Source organism: Tachypleus tridentatus, chromosome 8 (genome assembly GCF_004210375.1).
Source record: "Tachypleus tridentatus isolate NWPU-2018 chromosome 8, ASM421037v1, whole genome shotgun sequence".
NCBI lineage: Eukaryota > Metazoa > Arthropoda > Merostomata > Xiphosura > Limulidae > Tachypleus > Tachypleus tridentatus.
The window spans coordinates 73,711,500-73,730,146 of NC_134832.1; the positions used below are offsets into that span (position 1 = coordinate 73,711,500).

General features: G+C 35.2%; 1 protein-coding gene across 2 annotated transcripts in view; it reads right to left on the reverse strand.

The window, feature by feature from the left end:
* sdk (sidekick cell adhesion molecule) overlaps window positions 1-18,647 on the reverse strand; it is a 116,462-nt gene that overhangs the window by 73,168 nt on the left and 24,647 nt on the right. For both annotated transcript variants that reach the window (XM_076449498.1, XM_076449497.1), the window contains exon 2: window positions 10,216-10,488. In XM_076449498.1, coding sequence (XP_076305613.1) covers window positions 10,216-10,488 — 273 coding nt within the window. The remainder of the gene's footprint in view (window positions 1-10,215; window positions 10,489-18,647) is intronic.

Consider the following 18,647-nt stretch of genomic DNA (forward strand, 5'->3'; position numbering starts at 1 on the left):
TAACCCGATTTCGAATCAATTGTATAAATATGAATGGAAGGATGTTTAGAAAGATGTTCAGCAAATAACACACAATTTCCTATCAGGAGTGTCTGCTTTTCTCAGATGACTTAAAGATAGGTCACATTTGAGGACTGTAATATGCCATGGTGGGTTGAGCTGACCAGTGGATACAGCAATGTTATCCAAGGACAGACCCAATTCATTTAACTGTGCCTGGATATGAAGGTCAAAAGATGCAGTGAAAGAACATATGTTCTGAAAGAGTATGGCCCACTGAGGAAGGAAAACACAACCCCAGGTGGGATGCTCTGGTAAGACATGAAGTTTTGAAGCATATAGCAAAGAGAGTTGCAAGTGACAGAGGTGCAAAGAAGGTTCATGAGACTCTATGTATAAGTTCTGAACTGGGTTCAGCATGTTAAGGCCGATCCATAGTTGAGTTTCGATAAAATAAGAACACAGAGGATGTTCAGTGCTCTTGTACATTTGACCCAAAGCTGCTTGATGTGTGGTATAACCATCCTCTCTAAGGTCTTACAAGAGATATCTCGTCAAAGCAATTGGACAGTAGTTTGAAGGAATCTTGGGATCCTTCCCAAGCTTAGAAAAAGGTAGGGCAATAGCCTGGCACCAGGCATCAGGAAAAACATTCTCCTGCCAGATCCAGTTAAAAATCAGAAGAATAGCAAGAGAAGCAGGAGATAGATGGCAGAACATGTCATAGTGTATATCATCAGGCCCAAACGATGCACTGCCAGACTGATGAAGGGCCAGTTTGAGTTCCACCTGTGTAAAGGGACAATCATAGTCATAGAGGCAATCAACTCGAAAGGAAAGAGGTGATTGCTCTGTCAGAGTCTTGATGGCCAAGAAGGTGAAGAAAGAGGCAAAAGTGTTAGATACCTGGTAAAAGCTTTCACCTAGAGCATTGGCGATGCTCTGGGTATCAGCTACTTCTTGGCCATCAGAGAGCAATATCGAGAGGGGACAGAATTATACTGCCTACTGACCTTTTGAATTTTGTCCCATATGACTTTGGAACTGGTGGCAGAAGATATGCTAGTTGTGAACTTGATCGAAGATTCCTTCTGGCTTTGATGTCTTACCTACTAAGCATGTGTACAGGCCTGCTGGAAAGCGAGAGTGTGGGATACCTACGAAAAGTATCCCAGGCCTAATTTTGAACCTTCCATGCTATATGGCAGGCAGGATTCCACCATGAACAAAGATATCTTGGAAAATGTGTCAAGGTTTTAAGAATACACTGAGCAGCTGTTTGCATAATAGAGTCAGTCACTGCTGCCACACAGTTTACTATAGATGGCAGGATCAAGCAGTAAAAGAGGGCCAGTTTGCTTGATCCAGATTCCACAGGGCATGTGGACCACAGCCAGTCTCTCTCAAAATTATAGAAAAATTATCACTCCTTCATAGATTATTGTCAATTCTCCATAAAAAATGAGAGAACAGTGAAAGGGTACAAACTAAGAGATCAATAGCAGTAAAGGACTGACTAGGTGCATGAAAATAAGTAGAACTGCTACTGAGAAGAGAGGTTGTGATTAGAGAGAGAGTATATGCTCTATAAAGTAATCCCTCCTATCAATATCAGCACTTCCCCAGAGGAGACATGTCCATTAAAGTCTTCCAGGATTAGAAAGGGAGACAACAGCTGTTCAATGAGAGCATCAAGGTCTGATTCATCCAAGGTCTCCCCATGCGACAGGTAGAGAGAACAAATTGTGATGGTACAACCTAAGGAAACACGAATGGCTACAGCCTCCAAGGTGTGTGGAGTGGCAAAGACAGGGTGGGCATATGCTGATCAACCAACAGCGACACCCCTCTATGCACTTGTCCATCACACAGCCTGTCCTTTCTGTACAAAGAAAACCATTGAAAGGTGACTGTATTGGCAGGTTTCAAAAATGTTTCCTGTAAGGAAACACATACAGGATGGTAGGAAGCAATCAGTGTTTTGATGGCATCCAGATTAGAACATAAATCTTGACAGTTCCATTGTATCAAGGTGGCCATTTTTATTTGTGTGTAGGCGAACTGGGTGGAGAACCCTTCTGTTTATGACATCTTTTTTCTTTAGTGTCTTTACTTGACGGGGTCTGTCAACCTCCATGGATCCTGCCCTGGGTTGATTGGGCAGGTCTTTGCTGTTGGAAGAGGATTCCAGCAACTGAGAACGTGAATGAATGATTGTTTTGCATCTTGATGTGGGAGAAGAAGATGTATCTGAGGAAATGCTCATATCTGGAACCAAAGGAAGTGGATCTTGGGATTTGCTGGAATGTATGTAATGGACAGAGATGGGTGTTAAAGCTGATTCATCAACCTTTTTTAACAATGGAGGTCAAAATACTTTTCATTTGTTTTGAGAATGATTATTTTGGAAACACAGAGAGATCTGTCTGCACTCTCACTGTAGTAGTGGAACAAAGTGCAGCAGCATATGTCTGAAACGAAGTTGTGGTTTAATTGATTGATTTAGTGTTTTATGGCACAAAGCAGCGAGGCTATCTGCGCCAGACATTCAATAAAAATGTAAAAAATAAATAAATAAATAAATGTAGTAATAGACATAAATGGAAATGAAGGTAAAACAAAAAAGTATAAAACCAATGTTGACACCTAGTCTACAATGTTAAGATAGAAGGCAGAGTATAAGAAGTTGTAAGGTATTTACTCTAGCAATAAGGTAATGATCATAACCCGCCAGGAAGATTAACAGGTAAGTTCAAAAACCACCGTCAATCACCTGAAGTTGGCCTTTCCAGTCCTGGTTCCGGGTTATGTGTCATAGCAGCTATTATCAAAATGTAAAAGAATAAAAGTTTTAAAAGACACTCCGCAAAATCGTCATAATGAGTAGCCAAATGTCCAGTAAAAAGATAAAAGTCAAGTAAATGGAGTAAAATTTGTAAAAGTAATTGAAGATAAAAGCAAAACAGCAATTAAAACAGAAAATGGCGTAAAAACCAATGTTGACATCCAGTCAACAAAGTTGTAAAGAACTACCTGTAGCAGAATGGTAATGATTGTAAGCCGCCAGGAAGACTAACAGGTAAGTATAAAAACCACCGTCAGTCACCTGAAGTTGGTCTTTCCAGTCCTGGTTCCGGGTTATGAGTCAATATGGCCAGTACTAAAAAGTTAAGTAGTAAAAGTGTGAAATGATATGCAGCAAAAGTATAATAACAACTCGCCAGGACGACTAACGAGTAGTTCAAACGGATAGTTTAAACAGTAGCGTTAGTCACCTGAAGTTGGCCTTTCTAGTCCTGGTGTCGAGTTATTTAATGTTCTGGCCATTGTCCAATGTCAAATTGAAGGAGAGAGATTAAAACTGTAAAAAAGGAACCACAATTAAAAGGTGTAATGAATAAATATGCAACACTTAAATGAGATTAAAAAGGTTAATGGCCATTAAAAAATTATAAACATTATCAAGGTGGACAGAGTCACCATCACCAATAACTCTGTCTAATGTTACAGATTGACCCTGGGAAAAAATATGTTTAAAATATTGCCGTCATTGAGAATTGTAACGATGGCAAGAAACTAAAACATGGCTGATAGTGATTTGAGTGTTACACAAACTACACATTGGTGCATCAGTTCCAGATAAAAGAAAATGATGAGTTAAAAAACTGTGACCAATGCATAGCCTAGTGAGAACAACTTCCTCCTTCCGAACTTTACGGAAGCTAGATGGCCAAAGTCCAATTTTGGGTTTGATTTGAAAAAGATTGTTGTCATGTTGCTCATTCCAAGTGGACTGCCAGCTGGCACAGAGCCAAGCCTTGAAGACAACACCATAGTCCATGTACAGAATAGGCATAGGAGTGATGGTGCTGAAGCAGACATATTTAGCTGCCATGTCTGCAAGCTCATTCCAGCGAATACCAACATGGCCTGGTATCCAGAAAAACTGGATTGAAGTAGCTGCTAATGAGAAATGGGCCAGTCGGTTTCGAATATCAGCGAGAATAGGATGTGAGCTAACGTGTAGCGATTCCAAGGCAAGTATAGAACTAAGCGAATCAGTATAAATAGTGCATTGGAGTACTAATCAGCTGCAATATGATCCAGGGCAAGAGATATGGCATACAGTTCAGCAGTGAACACAGAAGCTGTAGAAGGGATTCTGCGTGCAACTACTGACTCATAGCAAACCATAGCAGAGCCCACTGAATTACCTGATTTGGAACCATCTGTATAAATAGGAACTGAATGATTGTTTGAAAGATATTCATTGAATAACAGGCGGTACTTCCAATATGGAGTATCTGCCTTTTTTAGGTGACTGAAAGAAAGGTTACATTTGGGGGCTGTAATAAGCCATGGTGGGATGGGCCGACCTGTGGAATCTGCAATGTTATCCAAGGACAGACCCAATTCATCCAATTGCTCCCGGATGCGAAGGCCAAACGGAGCAATAACAGATAGTCTGTTCTGAAAAAGTACTCTGCCCACCGAGGAAGGAAAACACATTTCCAGGTGGGATGCTTTGGTAAGGAATGAAGTTTCGAAGTATATTGTAAAGATAGTTGCAAACGGCGAAGGTGTAGAGAAGGTTCATGAGATTCAATGTATATACTTTGAACTGGAGAGGTACGGAAAGCCCCAGTGCAGAGTCGAAGTCCTTGGTGATGAACGGGATCCAGCATCTTTAAGGCCGAGGGTCTGGCAGAGCCATAGACCACTGATCCATAATCGAGTTTCGATCTAATAAGAGCACGATATACCTTTAACAATGAACAGCGATCTGCCCCCCAACTGGTAGAAGAGAGAATACGGAGGATGTTCAGTGCTCTTGTGCATTTGACTCGAAGCTGCTTTAAGTGTGGTATAAAGGTCAGTTTACGATCAAAGATAAGCCCCAAGAACTTGGTCTCCGGGACCACTGGCAGCAAAACTTCACCGACATGAAGTTCAGGATCAGGGTGAATACCCCGTCGACAGCAAAAGTGCATGCATACAGTTTTGGAGAGAGAGAAATTAAAGCCGTTCGCCAGAGTCCACTTCCATACACAATTGAGGGCGGTTTGTAGTTGCCGCTCAATATATCTCATGTTTGATGACTGACATGAGATGTGAAAGTCGTCAACATACAGCCCATTCGTAACAGTGAGAGGGAGTTGTTCAGTGATGGCATTTATCTTTATACTGAAGAGTGTAACACTCAATACACAGCCTTGAGGGACTCCAAGTTCCTGTACAAAAGAACGGGAAAGTGTCGAACCCACATGAACTTGGAATCTCCTGTCCATTAAAAAATTTTTAATAAACATGGGTAGATGGCCACGTAACCCATATGTATGGAGGTCTCACAAAACGCCATACCTCCATGCTGTGTCGTAAGCCTTCTCTATGTCAAAGAATATTGATACAAGATGTTGGCGGTTGAGAAAGGCTTCTCTGATAGATGTTTCAAGACGAATTAGGTGGTCTGTGGTGGAGTGCTGTCGACGGAACCCACACTGGGTGGGCGAGAGGAGATTGTTTGATTCAAGGAACCAAACAAGACGAGCATTAACCATCCTTTCTAATGTCTTACAGAGACAGCTCGTCAAAGCAATTGGACGGTAGTTTGAAGGAATCTTGGGATCTTTCCCTGGCTTAGAGAAAGGTAAAATAATAGCCTGGTGCCAGGCATCAGGAAAAACATTCTCCTGCCAGATCCGGTTGAAAACAATCAGAAGGACATCAAGAGAAGCAGGAGATAGATGGTGCAGCATGTCATAATGAATATCATCAGGTCCAACAGACGTACTGGCAGACCGTGAAGGGCCATTTTTAGTTCCACCAGGGTAAAGGGACAATTATAGTCAAAGAAACAGTCAGTTCAAAAGGAAAGAGGTGATCGCTCTGCCCGAGTCTTGATGGCCAGGAAGGTGGAGGAACAAGCAGAAGTGCTAGATATCCGGCAAAAGCTTTCACCTAGAGTGTTAGCGATGTTCTGAACATCAGTCACCTCCTGACCATCAGAGAGTAAGATCGAGAGGGGGATAGAATTGTAGTGTCCATTAACCTTTCGAATCCAGTCCCATATGATCTTGGAACTGGTGGTAGAAGATATACTGGTTGTGAACTTAGTCCAAGATTCCTTCTGGCTGTGACGTCTTACCCACCTAGCATGTGCACGAGCCCGTTGGAAAGCAACCCAGTTTGAAAGTGTGGGATATCTACGAAAAGTATCCCAGGCCCGCTTTTGAGCCTTCCGTGCTAAGTGGCAAGCACGATTCCACCACGGACGAGGATATCGTGGAAAACGTGTCGAGGTTTTAGGAATACACTGAGCAGCTGCATGTGTAATACAGTCAGTTACCGCTGCTACACAGTCGTCTATTGATGGCTGATTTATGATGGCAGGATCAAGTTCTGTGAGAGCAGTGAAAGTGGACCAGTCTGCCTGATCCAGCTTCCACCGGGGCACGCGGGTAGGGTGGCATCGACCACGGCCAGTCTCTCTCAAAAGGATCGGAAAATGATCACTGCCTAGTGGATTACTGTCAACCCTCCATGAAAAATGGGAGAATAATGAAGGGGAGCAAACTGAGAGATCAATAGTGGTAAAGGACTGACTAGGTGCATGAAAGTAAGTGGAAGAACCAGTATTGAAAAGAGAAAGATTGTGATCAGAGAGCATCCGCTCTACAGATCGTCCCCTCCTATCAATAATAGCACTTCCCCAGAGGGGATGATGTCCATTAAAATCCCCTAAGATTAGAAATGGAGATGGCAATTGTTCAACGAGAGCATCAAGATCTGATTGATCATATGTCTTTCCAGGGGACAGGTACAGAGAACAAACAGTGATGGTATGACCCAAGGAAACACGGATGGCTACAGCCTCAAGGGTGTGTTGAGTGACAAAGACAGGGTGGGCACGTGTTGATCAACCAACAGTGCCACCCCTCCATGTACTCGACCATCACACAACCTGTCATTTCTGTACAGAGAAAACTGCCGAATGGAGACAGTATCAGCAGTTTTGAGAAATGTTTCTTGTAAAGAAAGACAAACAGGATGGTAGGAAGCAATCAGCGTTTTGATATCATCCAGATTAGAACGTAAACCTCGACAGTTCCATTGTATCAAGGTGGCCATTTTAAGAACGGTAGGTGAAGTGGCTGGAGAACCCTTCGGTTTACGACCACGTCTTTTTTCTTTACTGTCTTTAGTCGGAGGAGGTCTATCAACCTCCATGGATCCTGCTCTGTGTCGGGTGGGCAGGTTTTTGTTATTGGAAGGGGAATCCAGTGACTGAGGACGTGAACGAATAATTGTTTTGTCTCTTGTGGTGGGAGAAAAGATGTATCAGAAGAAATGCCTGTATTTGAAACTGAAGGACGTGGATCTTGAGGTTTGTTGGAAGGTATGGGAGGAACAGAGATGGGTGGGGAAGTCGATTCATCAACCTTTTTAACCACGGAGGTCAAAAGGCTTTTCATTTGTTTTGAAAACGATTCTCTTGGAGGCACAGAGAGATCTGTCTGCACTCCCACTGTAGTTGTGGAATGAAGTGCAGCAGCATATGTCCGAGATGGAGTTGTGGACAGCAATTTCCGAGCCTCAGGATAACTAATGTTATGTGTCGTTTTCAAACGCTGCACCTCTTTTTGCTCCAACCATTTTGGGCAAGAATGAAAGTAAGAGGGTGAGAACCATTGCAGTTTACGCAATGTGGGTTCATGTCACAGTCATAGGCATCGTGGTCCTTGCCTCCACAACGAGCACATGTCAGGGAACCACGACAGGATGTCTTTGAGTGGCGAATCTCTGACATTGGAAACATCAAGAGGGTTTGGTATGTATGGCGAACCCTGCAATGAGATAACCTGCCTTGATGGTGGCAGGTGCACGTGGTGAAGTAAATGTTAAAACGAGGGTATTTGTTGGCAGTGTAATTCCATCTTTGCGAGTGGAGATGCGCCTCACTGCAGAAACTCCTTGAGTGGAGAGACCAGCGAGAATCTCTGACTCGGGAACATTCTTCAAATCCCTTTCAACAATAACTCCTCGTGAAGAATTCAAGGGTATAAGGAATAAAATAAAAGCATCATAAACTTAAGAAATTTAAACTGACTAGTATGGTGTGGGGATAAGTTAGTTAACTGAATAGAAGACTGGTTAAATGGAAGAAAGCAGAGGGTTGTTATAAATTGAGTTTTGTCAAATAGAATTAATGTCAAGGCTTGATCTTAGGACCTTTGCTCTTTTTTATTTAAATCAATGACATAAATGAAGAAATGGTCCATAAATTTGGTCTTGAGTGTTGCTGGCTGTGAGGAGAATATTGATGCAAAAGGATTTAGATATTTAACAAGTTGGGCAAATAAATGGCAAATGGGTTTTAATTATGATAAATGTAAGATAATGTATGTGGGTTACCATTACTTGAATTATAACTTAATTTGGATGGAAATAACCTTAATAGTGTTATGAAAAAGGAATCTTGATATAGTGGTTGATGTGCCTCATAAGCCATCTAAGCAGTGTGTTGTTGCTAGGAGTAGGACAGAAATACTGAATACAAGTTTAAAGAGGTTATAGTTTTGTTGTATAGGTCAGTGGTTAGGCCACATTTGGAATATTGTGTTCAGTTTTAGGTTCTTACCTTTGGAAGGACATTGAAATGCTAAAGCTCAGAGGAGGGCTGCTAGAATGTTCGATACATAGGGGTTGTCATACAAGAGGAGGTTAACATCTCTGAAGTTGTTTACTCTTGAAAAATGAAGAATTAAGGGGGATCTGATCAAGAGATTTAAAACTGTTAATGAAATTGATAGTGATGATGCATCATCTTTTTATTATATAGTGATGAGAATGGTAGGACTAGGGGTACATAAATTCAAATTTCATGAGGTAGGAGTCATCTTAGTTCAGACAATATTTTTTTAACAGGATGATTGATCTTTTGAACAGGTTACCTACAGATGTTGTGGAGGCAATAAATTTAAATGAGTTTAAAAGAAAGCTTGATAATTATATGCATAATAAGTATTGGCTGCAAGTTGTTTTCATTTTGTGTTTTATATATATATATAGCATGTGCATATAATATACATATAATAGCTTTAATTTAGAGGATGGGACAGCCTACATTCACCAATAGGTCCCCTATTATCCCTAAACATTGCATTATGTTATGAAATATAAATACATTTGGAGTACAAATTAGTAACACTCTCTCACTTTCTTCATGCATCATTTTAATAATGGTCTATTTAAAACAGATTCACTTTGTCAGTTTTGGATTGTTTCATCACTGTAGTGGAAAGAGTGACACTCATGATACACCTTGCATTTGTCTTAAGGCTTCTTTTGAATTCTCTCTTCTTATAATTAGACATGAAAAAAATAGTTTAATAAATATGTTTTATCATACAATCAACAAGTTTAATATATTCCAATTGACAGTATCTATAGTTAATTTTAATAGTATTTTACCATTTTGTTGACAAATTTGAAACACATTTTTTTAATTTTTGAACAACAGATAGGGCTTTATTACCTTAGACCGGAAACAAAATGGTACTATAAATTTTTCACTCTTTTCTCTGTTAAAAAACACCAAATGTCACAAAAATTCATCACCTTCACTGACATGAAGACCAATTTCTTAACTCAATAAGACACTTTACTCTTTTCACTTTTTTCTAGTAAATACTATTCCAATGCATAACCAACAGTCTCCCTTTTGGAAAATTATTCACAAGAAGTAACAGCACTGCAGCAAAGTTGTTAAATAACCTTAGAATTTCAAACAAGCAAATCATTCCAGAGAAATTGAAAGAACAAAAATTATATTCTTACACATCAAGCTATATACATACACACATTTATAAGCTCCAGAACTTTCTCAACTTATGTGAAAAAGCCAACTAGTAAAAGGAGCAAGATCTGAATGTGGTTATTATTTATCCATGTACATAACCAAAAATTGCCTATGGTTACATACATATAAATATTTTATTCATTTAACATAATACAACATATAGAAAAGTATAACTGTAATAAATATACCTAAAACAGTTTTAATACTAGTAGATTCTCTGACTAATGAGCTTTTAAACAAGTTAAAAATTACAAGTAAACTGTATTTTTTGTTGTCATTGTAATATCTTTATTAATTTTAAGAACTTTTAGGTCTGGACAAGCTATATTTAATAGCATGCATCCTCTCATACTTACATGCTACAGTCAAAGATGTTTTCTCACTGAAAACTGCACCTGCTGCATTTCTAGCAACACATTGGTAATCTCCACTATCATTCTTAGTGACTGGGGCAAGTCGAAGGAGCGGGTCACTGGAGAAATCTCCCAATGGGATACCATTTTTGGTCCACCGATAGTCTGGTGGAGGAATCCCAACAGCTTGGCACTGCAGAATCTTCCCTTGACCAGCAGCAACAATACCACCAGAAAAAGATGGCTGGACAACAAAATGTGGTGCTGATTGCTGATCTGTCACATTAAAGAGAAAGAAATTACTGTCATCTAAAGTATTCTCTACATATCATTCCACAATATTAAGATATTCTTTAAGGTATTACTATTATCTGAAGGATCTTTAACTCTTCTGAAAAACAATTATCTAAAGCATTTTTGATCAATTTCAGTCAGAGTTCAAAGTTAACATATAACTGATAACACTTTCCTACCTAAAACAATTTTGTTAAGTTATTTTTTACACTAGCATTTTATTGATAGCTTAAATAAATAATGCAACATATGTGAATGCATACTTCTTTTAAATACAACCTTTGGACATTTTTAAAAATAGCAGAAAGTTATGGCTGACAGAATTTCCTGATCAGAAGTTACAATTCCTAATTTAGTACCATCAATGGAGACACCTCATTGGTAAAGTGAATAAAATTTCTAGGTGTGAAGTTTATTTTACAGGTATAAGGTAAGATCAGGTTAGCGTGTTAAGATTTCGTAATAAATTATGATTCCCACTCTCAACCACATTAAAATTGAATACACATGAATTAGGTAGCTATAAATAACTTTGTTCATTTTTACTATGGGGAGGGAGAGATGAAGCAAGTACCATAGCTACCTATATTATGATCCAAGTAAACTGCATATTGAGCAGTAATAACATACAAATTTCTTAGGAACACATTGACTTTTTTCTAATATATACTTTAACTGTGGACTAAATTTTTAACAAGTGTAATACACTTTCAAAGGCATATATAATATAACCAGACAAAAGGTTTTGTAAAACAAAATCAACTTTTAACAGGGATTTAAACAATGACTGTATTAATGGTACAAATTGCATCAATATACCATCTTAAAATCATGCCAAATTAAACAGTCTGATAAATATTTTGAAGTAATGGCTAGAGAAAAGGAGTTAAAAAGCATGGTAAGGGTTGATTATATGAATGTTACAGCATTTTGTAGCTTAATTAAACAAACTTAAAGCATTGGAGCAGCTGATTAATTTGCAGGCTTTTGTTATCATATATAGTTAAGTGTAACATGAAGTTGCACAAATGTTTTGAAATAGTTTAGTTTCAATTTTAAGGCAGTTTGCATTCAAGAAGACTGTAGCAACATATGTTCCATTTGAATTTCTAAAATTTTGAAGAATAGAATCAGATCAGTACTAGCAGAATATCAGTTTTCATATGCAATAATTTTTATAGATTTTTTTCTACTACATTGTACACTTAATAAATATTCAAATTAAAAAACATTTAAGCATAAGATGGTTTTAGGAAAATAAACTCTACAATGTATTGGTGTTGATTGTCCAATCCATTGAAAACAGCATTTAAAATATTTTGCTTTTTCTGCATATAAATTTTCATGTATGTAAACTGCATGTGAATAAAACCATTTTGCTACCAAGTTTTCAGGCTTAGTAAATTTTCACTATTGGCTTAGAAAATTAGCTTCTGTCCATTTCATCACATAAAGAACATGTACCTCAACAAACATTTACATACCTTAAGCTGTAATTTAATACGTAATTGAAATGTTAATGTATAAAATCTAGAAACTACAACAAAATTCAATATAATCTCAAAGTATTTAATTTTAGCATGAAACAGAAAAATATTCAAAAATTGTAAACACAAACCTTATTACATACTTGTAAAGCTATAATTAAGCAAATAATGAATCCTACAGATATCCAAGTACAATAAAGTTGTAAAAAAATTTTTGATTTTTAAGTATTTTGAGTATACATTTAACTATACATTGGTATATATATATATATATATATATATATATATATATATATATATATATATATATATAAGATACTGCTGTCAACTCAAACCAAAACACTTGGTAAATTACAATTACAGATGTGCTATAAATAGAGCAGCTGCTACCAAATTACTTGATGCGCAATTTTGTTTTCATATTCTAATTTAAACCTTAATACAAGAAATAACATAGGCATTTTAATATCAATAAATAGTTGTGAAAACATAACCTTTAAATTGTTTCATAACAATCATTACTGATATTTATATACAAAACAAAAATCTTGCTATCTAAAGACCTATGCATACAAATTAATGTATTACATGTGTAACTGTTTATTAAAATAAAAAACGTTTATTAGAATGAAGTTCCAAAAAGAATGCCTTTCTTCAAGAATAAAATGTTATTAAATGTTTTAATGTAATAATTACATTACATTTTTATCTCATCTTTATTAGATATGTATAAATTTTCAGTAATTTAGTTAAATAATATCTTTCCACGTCTTTATTTAAAAACAAACAGAAAATGTATGAAAAAAATTGGTTATAGTAATATATGGCACTGTTTTACTGGTTACCACTTGAACAGGTATACACAATGAAATGTTTAATAAAACACCTCTATCATATTTAAAAATCGATAAGTTTCATGGTATTTTTAACAAAATAGTTGCCTTCTTTTCATTACAGGGCTTAATTATGAAAATTAGACTTTAAGCTTACAAACAGAAAAAATAGTAATATGAAAACTAATGTTTGGAAGAGTCAAAACATAGTTCAGTTCACTGGGAGCATTTATGTCACAAAAAATGTATGTTTAAATCTCGCTTGATCTCGGATTCACTTAAAAGTACTTATAATACTAAATTATGTTACAAGGGCTGATATTTTTACATACTAGCCATCCAGTTAAAATGTAATATTATCAAATAAACAAATAAGAGAATATTTTCTGTAGACTACCACAAAAAATTTAAAACTCCACCATATTTTCTGTCCTAATAAAATCAATAAACTGAACTTAAACCTATTATTTAGGCTTTTGCTTATTAATCTTATTGTGACTCATTCAAATTTTTATTGAATTACTATTTCAGGAATGTATGACAATATGTTTGGTATCAAATTGCAGAATATAATTTGAATTTTACTATGATCTATTAGTTAATAACTTGAAAGTAAATGTTAAAAAAGAAATCATAATAATGTTTTTGTATGTCACATGGTATGTTGAATACAGCATCGATTCAAATTAGATGTCTATGGCATCCAAAGTCTATTGTTTCCTATGATTAGAAAATCAAATTACTGATATTGACAAGCTAGAATATCAAATAAGAACCTCCCATGTTTTCTGTTTGCTGAGATAATAATATTCATGTACTGAATTAAACATACTAGATGTGTTACCTCTTTCCACTTTTGGAAATGCTCCCTTTTGTAAATTTGCTTCTGTGAATAACCAACTGAAAGCTCAGAATATCTGCCTAGTGGCTTTCACAGTCATTTTCAAGTATTATGACTTCATATTGTTTTTCAATACACAAGTCTGTAAACTGGTAAGTTGAGTATTTAGTCTGCATGAAATTTCACGTCAGTTTTCTTTACAAACAATTACAGCTTAGTTACTAAGCTTAGTCAAATTTTGGTTGGATTCTATAGTAACAGTATAGTGATTTATAATTTTTTTTGTTTATTCCAAATGTATATATCAAACCTAAAAAGTTATTTTGTTTTTCATTCTCTACCCGTGAAATTTTATAAGATTTAGTAATTAACAGCAAGCAACAACTGAATTCAAAGGTTGTAACTAGAAGAGATAACTATTTGCTATACTTATTTATTTACTATTCTAAGTTTAAGAAAAATAAGTAAGAATTTATTTGTAAATAGTAAAAATGTATAAGTGTGTATAACATATTTAAACTGAAATGTAACTATTTTACAAAATACTAGTATACTAAACACTGCCAAGACAGATCACTTCATAAAGGTCACTTACACTCTTGGATACAGTAATGTGTGCATGAGCACTGCAACTTTTTTAATGTTAACCAAGCACTGCTGAAAGTTCATTAAAATAAAATACAAATAAATATACAATGTCAAGAAATGTAAGCTATTTAGTGTTTTCTTGTTATAAGTTGTAGTTATTTTACAAAGAAAAAAAAGCATAATTTATATTTCATCTTTCTGATGGTTACAACATTGATTAAATCTAGTGGACAAATAGATTCAATTCCATAGTGAAAATGACAGATAAAATATAAAGTTTTTTTCTACAACATATTTGATAATTAATGGAAATTATAAAGATTATCCATATGAAATTTGAAAATTTTCTGATGCATAAAGATATTTCTAACCTTAAAATCAAAATTACTTTGCATGATGGATAGACAATATCCTGAAAGAAAACAATTTATGAGAAAAATTTTTAATATTATTAATATAAGCCTTGTAATGTTTACCAATAACCTACAAAATTTTGTAGAAGTATGTGTACACTATAAAAAATCATAGTATAGTTATTTGTGTGGTAATGAGCTGGGTGGATTACACCAAACCCGTAACTGTAGAGAGAAACAATACCAATACAAATCCAACTTCTTACTTTATACAGAGAGCATTACTTAGTGTACTTGAACATTTCATAAAAATAATCCATTTAACAGCTGGGGTGCAGTAAACAATGAAAATATGAAGTAAATGTTTACTAAAATCATAATAGTTGGTTGTAACTTGTAAAATCAAACCAATTAAATTAAAAAAAAAAGTTTAAAGAGAACTTTTGACAGGTATATTTGACTGCATAAAATTTGACAAAGTATGCATAGGAAAATCACCAAAATTTATAGATTCTGAAAACATTTTCTTAGAACCCTGAGTATCACTAAAAGCTGTCAAAATTCTGTCAATAATTTAAATAAAGAAACTTCCCACTATCATCACTTATACACTGGAAGAAAAACTACAAACACTTACAAAGAGAACTGATACATTCTTTTTTTTTTTTTAAATAACAAAAATCATCTTCCTATCAATAACACCAATTCACAAAGTATTTCTAACAGTATTATTTCCAATCCTACTCCTTATCATACAGAAACTACCCTAGTATCACACACTTTATCAGAAGTACCTAAAAAGCCTTTATCTTGCAATGAACACTAAGAAAATGTTTAAAAATACTTCATCCTTTATTACACATATGCCTTCTAACTAAAAAATCCTGTTAAAAATAATAATTTCATAAATTGCACAGGTAATGATGAACACTCCTATATACCTATAACATCATTTATTTTTCTGGCACAAAGTCTGAATGAAGCAGAACTTGGTCTCCTTAACAAAGGTCTGAATATCTGCTCAAACAATAATTTTGTTAATGAACCCAAACTTCTTTTTGGCCTTCATGTATTCTCTACAAAACTAAGACTTCACAGATATTTTACCAACAAACTCCAACCTAATGAAGATCAACAGACACCTCCACCAGACAGAGAACCAGAACTACATTATATTAAAATAGTAGAAAATGATATAATACAAGCCTTTTACTTTTCCAAACAATGCCATAATAATCTTAATAAAAATAAAAGAACAGCTCTGAACAATCTTAAATCAAAAAACAATATCATAATAAAGGTAGCAAGTATGGACTGGGCTATTGTTATTCTTAACAAAGATGATATATTGCTGATGCTAACCACCAACTACAAAACACTATTTCCTACCAAAAAAACAACAACACATACAATCCTACAACTCAGTATATTAAAACCATAACTAACAAATTTAAAAAACTTCACCAAAATAATAAAATTAACAAAGAAATATTCTAGTATTTGGTAAGCAGACAAGCTTGTCCAGGTACATTTTACCTCTGACCAAAAGTACACAAACAAAACGATCTTGGCTAACCCATAATTTCTAACATAAATATGGCTACTGTAAAGATGTCATCCTTTGTTAACCACCACACAAAATGTATTTCCTGTGAGTTCCCTTTTTATATAAATGATATTACTAAATTTCTTAATATCACAGAAAATATCAACAGACACTTACCACCTAACAGTCTTCTTTACACAATGGATGTTTCTTTGCTTTACAGAAATATTCTATACCATAAAGGACTAGAAACTCTAAATTTTGTTTTAAACTCTTCAAATCCATCAGAATTTCAAACAGTAATTGATCTTGATAGTTTCATTTTAGCTTTGAACAACTTTAAGTTCAATGGGTACTAAAATAACTTATAATTATACCAATTTTGTGGGCTATACTGAAAACCAGTTTTTACAACTAAGCCCTGTAAAACTTCATACATAGAAACATTACAATAATGACATATATTTTTGTCTGGACAGCCAGTTCTAAATCCCTTAAAAAATTTATCTCATATTCAAATACCTTTCACAAAACAATAAAGCTTACTTCTAATTAATCTCCTAACCAAATTAATTTTCTTGACATAACTATCTCTTTAAAGAATGAAATTTTACACACCAAGTTGTACAAAAAAACCTAAAGATGGGCCACAGCACCTTCACTACAAAAGCTGTCACCCCACCCACACTAAATGGAACATTACCAGCAGTCAAATTCCTAGAATAAAGAAATTCTATTTAGATGAAACAGTTTACAAAAAAACAAATCAAGGATCTAAAACAAACCATGTTACAATGACAATTAAAAGTTACCAAAATTGAGCAGATAGATCAAAAAAGCTAACACTCAGCACAAAAAGATCCTAAAACAAAGTTTACAAAAATTTCAAATAGAATTCCTCTTGTTATTACCTGTTATGTTAAACTCAGAAAGGTTTCACGTATTCTGAAAAAAACCTTTTCATCTCGTACAACTAAATTACAGCCTTACACAAAGGTTTCTTCAAGTTCCTGTTGTTTTCATCAAGATAAATAGAAGTCTAAAAGAAACCTTGTTCAAGCAAAGAATGGATGTCATCAGTGTAATGAAGCTCACTGTTAAGGCTGCAAGTTCATAAAAAAACTACTGACTTTTTCTAACAAGCCCAACTAGAAAAACTAAAACCTCCAAAGAAATTGCATGTGAAACACAGGATACCATTTACCTTACACAGCATAAAAACTGCAAACACTGTATACTGATACAGGACACACCAAAACTCTTACAGAAAGTAATTTTGCTGAATTATTATATTAGCAAATAACACCATTTAAACTGTTTATTTCTTTTCTTGACAAAAAGAGCCTGGTATACATGTATGACTTAAAGCCTAACAGATAAATGTCAGGAGTTGAGACTGTTATCAAAAATGACCCCAGGGATCTATAGGTATTTATTTTTAAAACAACAAATATATTCAAGCAAGTATTATCTTTTTTTATGGATGTTATATTTTTCTTGTGAGAATTAATGTGATAAGATTATGAATTTCAGTTGCAGTGAGAGTGCACTAAGAAAGGGTTCACCAGCAATAAACTATTTTGCTATTATTACACCTTACTAAACAAGTATTAATTTATATTACTGCATCATTTAAACACTATACGCATTTTTACAGGGTCATCAAAAAGAATTCTATTTTAAGGGTAAATAAAATCAAAATTAAGAGTATGAAGTATTTTTCTTTCTTGATTTTGAAGTTCATATGTCGCCCTGTGTTGTAGCCTGCATAATTCTTCTCCTGATTCAAGATATTCGTACGTTTTACTTACGTCACGATAGCAAAAATTGGGACGTTAAACGTCCCTTATGCAACATTATTCTAGTGGCTACTGCCTGACTGACAGATTACACGTTGCTGTATAGTGATACGAGAAGTCAAAACAGGTTAATCTTCCATAAGATCTTCGATCCCATTTCGGGTAACCCAGGTGTTCATACTTACAGACATGTAACTAAACACTATTTTCAGTGTAATTCAGTTATTAGACCTAAAATATACGTAACGTAAGGCTTATCGCTACTTCGTCACATGAAAAATACTGGAACAATATTTTTCCTCTTTTATATACAGTGTACAGTCCTTATTTCAGTTCAAAAAGTATGAGTTTGTTTGTTCTAAATTTCGCGCAAAACTACACAAAGTCCATCAGCGCTAGCCGTCCCTAATTTAGCAGTGTAAGACTAGAGGGAGAGCAGCTAGTCATCAACACCCACCACCAACTCTTGGGCCACTCTTTTACCAACATATAGTGGATTGATCGTAATATTATAACGTCCATAAAGCTGAAGGTGCGAGCATGTTTGGTGTGATGGGGATTCGAGCCCGCGACCTAATGGGCCAATATAGATACGAGAAGCCTTTGAAGTTTCTGCATGTTAAACTATGTCTCTGAAAGTCACTTGCCAAAGAGACCGAGGTAAGAGCAACTACTCTTTCAGTAGTATGCAAAA